General features: G+C 41.2%; 2 protein-coding genes across 3 annotated transcripts; one reads left to right on the forward strand and one right to left on the reverse strand.

The window, feature by feature from the left end:
• The first annotated feature begins 992 nt into the window (after positions 1-992).
• Positions 993-5,920, forward strand: LOC139452974 (uncharacterized). Of its 2 annotated transcripts, none has more exons than XM_071234599.1 (6): positions 993-1,043; positions 2,402-2,515; positions 3,371-3,594; positions 4,005-4,128; positions 4,317-4,499; positions 5,344-5,920. In XM_071234599.1, exons 2-6 carry the CDS (start codon positions 2,419-2,421, stop codon positions 5,514-5,516), a joined length of 801 nt encoding a protein of 266 aa, XP_071090700.1. In that variant the 5' UTR covers positions 993-1,043; positions 2,402-2,418; the 3' UTR covers positions 5,517-5,920. The 2 variants fall into 2 exon arrangements, with proteins under 2 accessions (XP_071090700.1, XP_071090701.1); XM_071234600.1 differs by lacking the exon at positions 993-1,043 and adding an exon at positions 1,692-1,742.
• A 3,523-nt stretch (positions 5,921-9,443) lies between these two features.
• Positions 9,444-11,350, reverse strand: LOC139452030 (swi5-dependent recombination DNA repair protein 1 homolog). Its single transcript, XM_071233312.1, has 3 exons — positions 11,291-11,350; positions 10,385-11,092; positions 9,444-9,623 (listed from the first exon to the last, which is right to left on the reverse strand). The coding sequence occupies exons 1-3, from the start codon at positions 11,348-11,350 to the stop codon at positions 9,444-9,446; spliced, it is 948 nt and encodes a 315-aa protein (XP_071089413.1).
• Between the last annotated feature and the right edge of the window lie 816 nt (positions 11,351-12,166).

The raw sequence follows: 12,166 nt of genomic DNA on the forward strand, positions 1-12,166 counted from the left end.
ATTGCCAACAGGCATTCGAAAAGCTAAAGCAAGCCCTTACAACAGCCCCTATCCTTGTATATCCCGACCAAAACAAACCTTTCATCCTCACAACTGATGCATATCAAACTGCAATAAGGTACATTTTAGGCCAGCTTAAATTCTCATGGCGTAACTTGGAATGATGTTGTTAATTCTTGTCTTTTGACCATACAATTATCTTCCTGTTCTGTTTTTAGGCACAAACAATGTTGATTGGTAACGTTTCTTTTGCGTGTCAGTTTCCAAGTAAGGGTATATGATGCTTAATGGCCATTTCCCATCACAGTAAACAACTGGTATGGCCTCTTAAAATTGAAGATTTGAAATGATTAATAATAAATAAGGGTTACAGGTATTATCTCTCATGGTCATGTCATTCTGTCAAATATTATGGCTTTGCTCACGAAATAATCTGTATTTATGAGGATGGCCATATTGTGGTCGAAACTTTCTATTGAGGATGAGTTATTTCAAGCAGAGGAAGGCTGAGTTTTTTATTTATACAAAATTATCACCTGTTTATTTTCCCAAAGAAAACGTTTTATGTAATAATATGTATGTATATATATCATAGGATATATATTTCTGGTGATACTGAATGCTGCTTTGAGCACACTAATGAAAAGATAAAAGATTGCAGGTTCTTCTTGACGTTTACAGGCGCAAGACAAGAGCTTTGCCGAACTATTTGATTTTGTATGCGTTTGCTCACCAGTTTTCTCGTTCTCGGAAATTAACTGTTCGAATTTGAACATCAAACAGTTCATAGAATGTCAATGATAACTTTTTTTATCAAATAATTTGGGATGTAAAAGACACCACTAATAAATAACATAAACATTATTACTTTTCCAACACGAATAAAAAGAATTACCGTTTCCTGTAATCAAATTACCCTTTGTTAGTATCGCGCAAACGCATCTTGCCGAACTGTTTGATTGTTTGGAAATAGCTCAAACGTGATTGGTCGATACATCGGAAGCGCTTTCTTCGAAAGCTAAAGGCCGACGACAACAACTCAGGTTAGAATCTATCATCGTGTTGTTATGCATATGGTATGAAAAGTCTTTTATTCCCATGGCCACCATGCATGTTGCATTGCGAAGGGTCACAGAATATCGGAAATTACTGCAAAAATAGTCCAAACAGTTTCAGACGCTTTGAGAGTGCTGGCTTCTCTCCCCGTGGCGGTGATCCTGTCCATGTTGTTTATGGACGAGTCTCACACTGCTTCATCAGCTTACAAGAGTCTTTTGTTCCCTTGACACTGACAGAGTGGAGTCGTATGGACCTGACATATCGTTTAACTTGAGCACTATACTTCTGTATGATATAAAAAAAAAAATCAATATTTGTAAACACTGGCAATATTCAGATAAATGGTAGGCCTAGATGTAAGCAGTTTATCTGATAATGGTTGAAGGCCTAGTTGTGAACGGTGGTACTGTTGACAACAGTTAAGTACTGCCTCCATTTCCTACAGTCCCTTTTTGTCTTCAAGACTAAGATTCTCCCTGCCAAATTAGGTTGAACTTTGAGTATATATAACACTTAAAATTAAATGCAAAAGGGCACATACTTGGCAAAAGAACATTTCAATCTATGGATTGAACAATAATAAGGTGAACAATTGCACATCCCTTACCAAATTGGCGGAAGATGCGGGTATACTGCATTCTTGCCGACACACTCAACATAAGGAGGACTTTTATAAGAAAAGGGTACCATTGAGCCTGATTGTTTATGCAAGTAGATATTGAAGTAAACGTGGAGTTAGTTACAGGAGAATCCTACATCATGCGTACATACCAATAATGTTCTGTCAGACTGTCACAGGTTTTCTACAGTTTTATTCATACCTATGCAGTGAATATGAAATACAGATTAGAACTGGGGCAGTTTTCTGAGTTGGGGTGGGTACTGAGTAGGACCCGCATACCCATCCATGGGACAACCAAGACCCATGGATAGTCACGTGATATATTGTTTAATGACTGGAACTATTAATTATCTGAAACTCTGTGAATAGACTGCAGGTCATGAATGTTTGCTTTTCTTTCTGACTATTCACCCATCCTGGCTTATGACTTATATATTTTTGAATCAAACAATTCCCAATATGACATCTCTTGAGACCTAAAACAGGTACCTGGTTAGGGTTAGGTGGGGTAATAGGGGGTTGGATACCTGGGTAGTAAATTTGTACTCGTCCCAGCCCCAGTACAGATATAAATAAAACAATAAGTTGTCATTAGCAGGATATTGGCCAGAAATCATAAGTTTCTGTGAGTGCTGTTATTTAATCTACCATATAAACACTGATACACAATGGTAAAGTAATTAATGTTTTGGTAAATTCTGATATCTTTTCTTATTTCAGAGATAGTTTTGCTTACAATGGCTGCACTAAGGTTTCAAATTCATGTTGACAAAGAAAATGCCAGTTCACTTGGTGTAAACCCTAAACTCCGCAATGGGAGCACCTCCGGAATACGTAAGTTTGGCTTCAACATTTGTTCACTCTTACAGTACATGCCTTCTAGTTCTTTTCAGGGGCACAGATGAACCAGTCGTCTAAGGTGATGGAATTTGCTGTGTCCCTTCGGCAAACCAGTAACCTATGATCATGTGTTTGAATTCTGGTTGCCACAATTATGTTTCTAGATTTGTCAGCACCATACCTGTGTTCGTTTGTTTCACCAAAGTTGTGAATGTCAGCAACCTGCATCACTTCAGGGTTTCCTCGCACATCTGCTGACACGCTGTGATATAACTGGAATACTGTTAAAAGCGGCATTAAACCCAAACGGGATCGGGTGGTCAGGCTTGCTGACTTGGTTGATGCATGTCATCGATCCCAATTGCGCGGATCGATGCTCATGATATTAATCACTGGATTGTCTGGTCCAGACTCTATTATTTACAGACCGCCATCATATAGCTGGAATATTGCTGAGTGCGGCGTAAAACAACAAACAAACCATAAGAGCGGAATGAAATGTCACAGTGGTTGACCTGACTTAACACGAGTTATTGTACCCTGATGGTATGAGTTGTTGCTCCTTGTTTCAAATATTGGTTGCCCTGGGCCGGACTAAATTACGGACTGCCTAAATATAGCTGGAATACAGCTGACTGGAACATATAACAGTCACACTTTGGAACCATATATGCAGTGTTAGCTTGATTTCAGCTAGCTTTGGCCTAGGAGCATTCATGTCAATACTATTTTCTTGATTATATTTATTGGAAGTAATGTTTTTCATTGTAATCATGGTAATAATCCAGATTGAAATGATAAGTTTCATGTTGAAGTTTGTCATTGATGTATTGGTCGTGTTTCTGTCAGGTGGGAAAGTCTTCCAGGAGTCCATCACCCCGGGCCTGACGAAGCCACGGAAAGCCCTCGGAGACGTCAACACACCGGCTAGTTCTCGGCCTCGCAAGGCTCTAGGAGATGTGAATGGAACAAGTGGAACAATCCTGAAGCCTGTGAAGGGGAAGTCTGGAGGGTTGAAACCGCTCTCTCTGAACCCTCAGAGTTTCAAGAAGCCAGAAGGGAAAAGGTCACAGGTACGGACTATTGGTTATTATGTCAGTGGCATTTACAGCTGTACCTCCCCATGGGGATTCCAGCTTAGAATATCTCCCCAACTGCCTTTGTAGTCCGTAAGAACAAACTAATGGTTTGCGTGGTCACTCTTGGTGACTTAGTTGATTGCATGTCACGGTACGCCGATGGTATGGATCATTGCTCATCATATCAATCACTGGTTTGTCTGGCCCGGACTCTATTGTTTAAAGCCTGCCATCATATGGGTGAGTGTGCAGCTTTAGCAACAAACAAAACAAAGTTATGCTTCAGTCTCATTTCAGAACAGCTGTTTATCAGATACTTATGTCTGGTTAATAATACTGCATTATTTCAGCCTTTCGTCTTGATACTTTTTCTGCACAGTTTTTGATATTTTTGGATCCTTCAGGAAAAAGGACTAAGGAAACAAGAGCCAAAGATATCTGTGCCCGTGTTACAGACAGCCCGGAGTTGCCAGCCTGCATCTTCACTGTGTGAGGACATAGAGCTGATGCACATTGAGAAGGAGCCAGGTAAAGTAGATGGCTGACTCAAACTGCCTTAAACATTTGACTTGTTTCTGGACAGCTTTGTCAAATAGTGACCTTTCTATCTCAATTAACTGTACAGGCAGTAGAAACCAGAAATAATTAATACAGATATGACGTTTCCACACTGTAACTGTGATGACTTGTTTCTTGCTAAGTTGTTCCTTGTGTAGATGATGATGAGGATGTGTGGCCGGCGCGGGAGCGGATCAGTACGTACATCGACAAGTTGATCAGCTGGCGTCCACCCTGTCTGTACAATACGTGGAGTGATAGTGATGATGAAGAGGACGACCGGAAGATTCAGGAGATGATGGGCCAGCTGGATGCCCTCCCAACACCCAAAATAGCTGCAGGTAACATAATACTCCATCTTCCTATGGCAAGTCTTGCATAACCCCATCTCATCTAACCCAGTGATGTAGATACACACACCCAACTCATACACATTCACCAAGTAATGCAGAACCCCAATGTCATTCAACCCAGTAATGTAGAGCCTCAGCTCCTCACACCAAGTAATGTAGAGCCCCAGCTCCTCACACCAAGTAATGTAGAGGCCCCGCTCCTCACCAAGTAATGTGGAACCCCAGCTCCTCACACCAAGTAATGTGGAACCCCAGCTCCTCACACCAAGTAATGTGGAACCCCAGCTCCTCACACCAAGTAATGTGGAGCCCCAGCTCCTCACACCAAGTAATGTAGAGCCCCACTTCTCACATCAAGTAATGTAGAGCCCCAGCTCCTCACACCAAGTAATGTAGAGCCCCTGCTCCTCACATCAAATAATGTAGAGCCCCACTCCTCACACCAAGTAATGTAGAGCCCCAGCTCCTCACACCAAGTAATATAGAGCCCCAGCTCCTCACACCAAGTAATGTATTGCCTCAGCTCCTCACATCAAGTAATGTAGAGCCCCAGCTCCTCACACCAAGTAATATAGAGCCCTAGCTTGTCACGCCGAGTTATGCTGAACTCCAGCTCATTCAAGCCAGTAATGTAGAAGTACCCAATTACCTGTATTATATTCATCCAACCTAGTAATGTTGCTACCCATCTTCCCCATACAAGTAATGTTGAATACTGCTTTGAATTGCAACTGGTTTTGCATCAAGACTTTTCTTTCCTTCACAGCTCAATATTAACAATTATGACATGCTACAGACATAGTGACTGATTATTGAAATATTACTGTTACAGTTGAAGACACTATAGTGCATGTGGAATCTCTGACTGTGCCCCTGCCAGAAGTGGATGTACCATTTGCCGATATATCTTTACTGGACTCCAGTCAGAACACTTCTCTGCCATCTCTAGAAGACTCCTACAGTATTGTGCCCAATCCTGGCACCTTGCAACTCAAAGACATCTGAACATAATGTGCTAAATATCTCCGCCAGATCCATCGATCATTGTTCACACCATCATCCCATCCTCACTGTCTCATCTTGCCCTCTGAAGCAACCAACAAACTGCCCTCTCATCTATCATCGTTCGCAAAGTACATTCCCTAGGCCCCTTGGTGATGTACTTCATACTTCACACACCTTGCCATGAGTCAGTATTCCAGACAGGAGCTTCTCTGTCCTGGTTGATGGTGCCAGCCATGTGAGGCGGATATGCCGGACATCTAGTCGAGACTGGTACAGCAAGATCATGACAGAGAGCTAACAACAGCAAGAGCTGCATCAGCGCATATGGCAGTCAGTTTCTTGTATGTAATGGTTTCTCAGAAGTTTACTGTCTGGATACTTTGGTTTTATTCAACTGTAAATAAATGTAGGCTTTGTGTAAATAAACATGTTTTACGTTATATTTGATATTGTTAGTGTTAACCTGCTCAAAAACACACCCAATTTATATGTTCATTGAATTTGAAAACACACACACCACACACAGACAACTCGTTGGTTATGTTATAAGTCATTCTGAGATGATTAGATTTGGCCTTTGTCTTTTGTTATATCTTTACTGGAGGCTAAAATAGCCAACACGTAAGGTTGATAGATTCAGCCAACTGCAGTTTTAGGCTCTTGTTTTGACTGTTGGATGCACAGCTCTCACCATGGACTAACCCAGACAAAACAAGACTACCGGTAAACAGAAGTCATGTTTGTTGAAACGAAAATTGGTCTCTCAAGTTTTATTTTATATCCAAAGTCCTTACCCTCATGGCCAAGTGATGAAATCATTAGGATTCCTGGACAAGTGTTGTCCAGGGTTGAGTGACCAAAAGAGAGCAGAAAGAAGCATTAATGACAAATGAAACAACACCCACCCTCCTTTTGTTTGATTTTTTGTTTAACGCCACACTCTGCAATACCAGTATTTCAGCTGGCTATGGCAGGCTGTAAATAGATGAGACTGAACAAGACAAATGGTTGATTGATATTGTGTGCAATGATGCACGTCGTCAGATATGATGACATGGCATGAACAAGTGAGTGTCTGACCACCAAATCCATTAGGTCGACACTTACAATCAGAATAGGTTACAACCCATGAAGATCCTGGTAGAGAATAGGTCTTCAGCAAGCCATAATTGCCATATAAAAGGCGACTATACTTGTCGAAAGAGGCGACTAACAAGATTGGGTGGTCAGGCTTGCTGTCATCGTATCCCAGATAGATGCTCATGTCAATAAATAAAGGATACTGTTTGGTCCAGACTTGATTATTTCCAGACCGCCGTCATATAGATAAAACAAAGAATAGGAACAAATCAACCAGAATCCCCATTGGGCATAAGTATTGGTACTTGACTGAAAATCCCATCGTTGAGATCAAGTTTGGTACAAATCTGACAAAGACAAATATGTTAACAAACATTGGTGATGCATATTTCATGAGTGACTTTGATCTACAATGTCAGATAAAGTATATATGGTGATGAACAAATGCAGGTGTTCATGAGTATGGTTTACTCTGCTTTTAGCAATATTCCGGCAATAACACGGCGGGGGACACCAGAAATGGCTTCACACATTGTACCCATGTCGAGAATCGAACCCGGGTCTTTGGTGTGACGAGTGAACGCTTTAACCACTAGGCTACCGGACCGCTCCAAGAGTTCATGAAGGTTTATGGTCACTGATTGAAAACATGCACTTTTCTTATCAATTAAAATAATCCTGAGTTTTGTGACAAGTTTTTTGATGTTATCTTTGATTGAAATCATCCAAAATCAAAGGATCATATCTGGATCCCATGCAAGAGATTTGGTCAAACTTGTCTTAAATTGAAAACTTGTTAAACAATGGAATGGAACTTTTTACACTTATCATGCTTATGTTATTATGAGCATTACAAAACATTAAAGAAGACAAATATTCCAAATGTCAAACCTTAATATCAGAGTACTGTACCTTTAACAAATCTATGTATAAATTAAACTGAATTTGTACACAATAGCATGATCAACATAAATTAGCGTATACAGATTCGACAAGTGGGGCAATGGCCTCATCTGAACCTATTGACCTCAATGAGTTCATTTTACACCCTAGTATTTCAACGGTTTCAAAGGCCACCTACAGGCCAGTAGTTGATCGAATGATTGACATTCTGGAGCATCAGAGTATATAAACATGACATTGACACAATCTACCAAGTCACAGAGCCCTTCTACTCCAGTCATCTGAGCCAGCATCCACACGGGGACCAGGATATCAGGCTATCACGTCAGTCAGTCTGGGCCCAGACCTTTTGAGTCTACTAGCCTGAAGTTGTCTCTTTGCATTTTTCTTGTACATTTAAGTGTAATCTTATGGACTTCTATTAGCTGAACTTAGCAGACCGAACAGAATTTTACTGGACTTGGGCAAAAGTGTGCGAGTCAGTTTAACATCGTAATTAACAGTATTCCAGTTATATAAGTGATGCAGATCCCAGACGTTAAACCCCCAAGCACGAATATGATGCTGTCAAACCAAGAAACAGAATCAGGTGAACCCATCTTCCGTTCGCAAGGGAGTTAACTGACTACAAAAGTCCAGTTTCTACCCTTGATGAACTAGGCTGGAATTGTGGGGTTACTTTGTGGCTGGACTAACGAGTCTATGCATAGTCCAATCAAAAACATGGCGACTGCCATGAAGATTTCAGTTGATTGCAGGATTTGCAGGGCATATGTACTGTCAACTGGGCGTCGACAGATATTTTTCAGTTTTCTAATCGAGGTGTTCAAATGATTAGATGCACCTAATGAGGTAAGACCCGTTTTATTACAATAAAGATCTTGCTTATCGATCAGATTGTCTTGGCTGGGTGCCGCCATTTTGTTTAAAGCAAATGCAAGTGGTACGAGAGGTTGAATCTGATAGGTCAATAGGAGGGACATAACTCGTAATAGCCACTGGTTTGGCAACTGGACTTTTACAGTCAGTTAACTCCCTTGCCTTGGGAAGATGAGTAAACTGGAATTCAAACCCACAATCATAGGTTTCTGGCATGCCAAGGGATGCAACTCTGCACAGTGAATTACAGCACCTTGGACTACAGGGCCACCCATGCCACCTCAGTCTGTCATACAGATCCTGAAACAAATATCAAATACAGCCTATGCAAGTCAATAATATTTGGCAGGTCTCGATTACTGCAGTTTCAGGCTAAAAATAACGAAAGTCTCCTGGTTTCTCTTTATATTATTTTATTAGAATAACTTAACAAAAAAAAGATTTCTGTAAAATGTTCATTTCAGCCACTAGATGTTAGTCTAGTGCCACCCTTGTGGCTAACGTCGCCGATGGTAACATGAACACAAACAAAAAACTTCAATAACTTCCTGTATTCACTGGACAAGTTCTTCAAATATGTCTGACTGAAGAGATCTCTGTGTCTTGTCCTACGGTGTGTGACACTGGTCTTAGTGCGATACTGTTAGGATTTCATGTGACACAGGTAGATTTATCACAAATTCTGGTGAATAAATTCCTGTTCAACATTTTGTGACACTGTCTGCGGTTTGTATGACACTGAAGTTTATATCACTGCATCAAGTTCATATGACACAGTCTGGGGTTTGCATGACAATGAAGTTCAGATCACTGCGTCAAGTGTATATGACACTGTCTGGTGTTAGTATGACAATGAAGTTTATATCACTGCATCCAGTGTATATGACACTGTCTGGGGTTTGTATGACACTGTTTGAAGTTTATATCACTGCGTCAAGTTTATATGACACTGTCTGGGGTTTGTATGACACTGTTTGAAGTTTATATCACTGCGTCAAGTTTATATGACACTCTCTGGAATTCTTATCACAAATGCTGGGACTTCCGGTCACCAACACAAAGTCCTCAGTCCACACTGTCTTCTCCTAAGTCAAGCTGAACAAGATCAGAGTCGATCTGTAAGTGTCTGACAAAGTCTGCCAAAGATGGCCGGGGCTCTGGCAGCATGTTATGTAGATCTGACAGAGCCTGTTGTGTAACTCCGCGCCATTTGTCTATCAGGCCCTGCAGCTGCTGCAGGTTGTTCTGAAACAGGAGTGAGTGAGTGAGTGAGTGATGGAGAGTTGGGTCTAACTAACAGTATTTCAGTCATCAAAGCATGTTACCTAAAATAGGAGAGGAAAGCAAGAAGAGACACAGGTCATGGACATTTAACATCTTGGTGAATCCAACAGCCATGGGGGAGTGAGTGAGTATGGTTTAAAGCCGCTTTTAGCAATATTCCAGCAATATTACGGCGGGGGACACCAGAAATGGGCTTCACACATTGTACCAATGTCGGAAATCAAACCCGGGTCTTCAGCGTGACGAGCAAATGCTTTAACCACTAGGCTACCCGACCAACCCCAACAGCCATGGGTATGGTGATCATGGTGATAACTGATGAAGAATCAGGGCAATCTAGGATTCAAACCAACACCACTGTTGTCAACTTAGCCACCTCTACCCTACTCTAGAAACTTGGACAACAGAAAGTAAATGAGACACATGAAGGAGCTTGGTTGCTGATATCTAATCCACATCACAGCCAGCTGTTAGTGATTCAGGCAGCCTTGTGCTTTAATAATAGTGAAGGGCTAAACTATACTTTATTAAACTACACAAGGAGCTAGAGCAAATTTGATTTCTTAATGAAATATCTCAATATCTATATCAAAGTTTCAGTAATAAAATTAAAGCATATGTGAGTAAAATACGAAAGTGTGAGACAAGGCAACAGTGTTATTTAGCACTCCCCCTGTGACTAACATCTGGTAGGTCGTGTAGATATGTGTGAAGTGTCTCACCTTTGACCTATACATTTTGACCATTTTCAGTTTTCTTAGTTTCTCCTCCGCTGCCGTCAGATGTAGTGTGAGGTCTCTCTTCTCCCTCCTCAAAGTGGTCATGTCACTGCAACCTTCAGACTGTAGACCTGTCTCGTCACTACAACCTGACTGTAGACTGATCTTGTCATCATTACGACCTGAATTTAGACAGATCTTGTCACCATTACGACCTGAATGTAGACCTGTCTTGTCACCACAACCTGCAGACTGCTGATTGATCTTTTCGTCATCACTAGAGAATTTCAATCTACTCTTGTTACCACTCTGTGTCAATCTTTTGTGTTTGGATGATAATGGAGTACTTGGGTCTCCACTACAAGGCTCATCATGACACCCCTCAGTCCCCCGGCGGCTCCCTGCTGCACTGATGCCCTCTGCTGGTCCAGTTCCAGGGACATAACTCTCAGTCTTCATCACAGGTGACTTGAAGGACAGGGATGCCCGTATTCTTCTTGAACATGAGGATAGTGGTTTGGGTGTGTTTGAATTATCTCCCCTTGATGTGGATGACTGAAGCGTGTCTTGTGGTGTGACTGGCAAACCCACGCTTGATATGTGTAGAGGTCCAGGAGACAAGGGTGTTGCAATACAGGGCTTCTTGGCTGAGGGTGTAGCAGAATGGTACCGCCCACATCTCTTCAGTCGGTTCTTCAGACCTGTACTCAGCTGCAACATAAACATGGCTGTTGTAGAAAGAGATGCAATGATGAAGCGAGGCATTAGTTACTTGTGATACATCTTGTACAATAATACAATATCATTTCCATCTGGATACATATCAATATAACTATGTGTATCAATTGATGTATAGTTTTTGTTGTTAAACCTGATAACAATAGTGATGAAGACTGCATCCTATCCTACATTTCTTCCAGAGCCAGGCGCGTCTTGCCCTCTCGACTGGGTTGGAGTTACAGCACTCATTGTGACAGAGGCAATTACAGGATCAGTCTTTGGAATCTGGGAAAAAAGTGAAACAAGTTATGATATTGTTTGTTGTTCAACCCAGCAATGTTCCAGCTATATGACAGCTCTTAGTACATAATGGATTCTGGACCAGACAATCCAGTGATTTACATCATGAGCATCAATCCACATATCTGAAATGAATGAATGCATGAATAGCAATTTTTGTAGGCCAAGGTTGCCGTCATGTCCCATGTACTCATTAGCATCTTCATCAAACAGACTCTACCCTGTGTAAGCCAGAACGTTTTACAAGTGTGTTAGCTTGTCAAATATATACAACTACCGATCTTCATTATTAGCAAAACCAGTTTCTGGTGATGAAAACTATTTCACTAGGCCACTGGGTTATTTCCTTTTAGTCGATAAGGTTGAAACAGATCACAACCATTTACCAATCAGTATATGACTCCACTGGTTTTAAGCTGTCTGTGCACAAGATATGTATAACATAAGAACTAAGTGTATTCTACTTTGATAGAGAGTTTGTATTTCCCGCAACAATTTGGCATAAGTTTGTTTTGCTCTGAGTCTGATACGGAATACGATTATCAACTTATCAGTTAAACGAAATACGCCAAAGGGCAATGAAATGAGGCACAGTAGTCACCAGAAAAACTACTAACGTAATGAAATTAGTTCGCAGTGGCTACGCTGTAATGAAATACTCTTGCATAGTTTTCTTGATCGCGATCATTCGTCGACGTGTTTAGACGGCTTTTCGACATGGTTCCATTTTGCCGAACTGAAGTACTTCCGCGAGATCTCGCGATA

This window comes from Haliotis cracherodii, unplaced genomic scaffold, assembly GCF_022045235.1.
Source record: "Haliotis cracherodii isolate W230 unplaced genomic scaffold, xgHalCrac1.p SCAF_9, whole genome shotgun sequence".
Taxonomy (NCBI): domain Eukaryota; kingdom Metazoa; phylum Mollusca; class Gastropoda; order Lepetellida; family Haliotidae; genus Haliotis; species Haliotis cracherodii.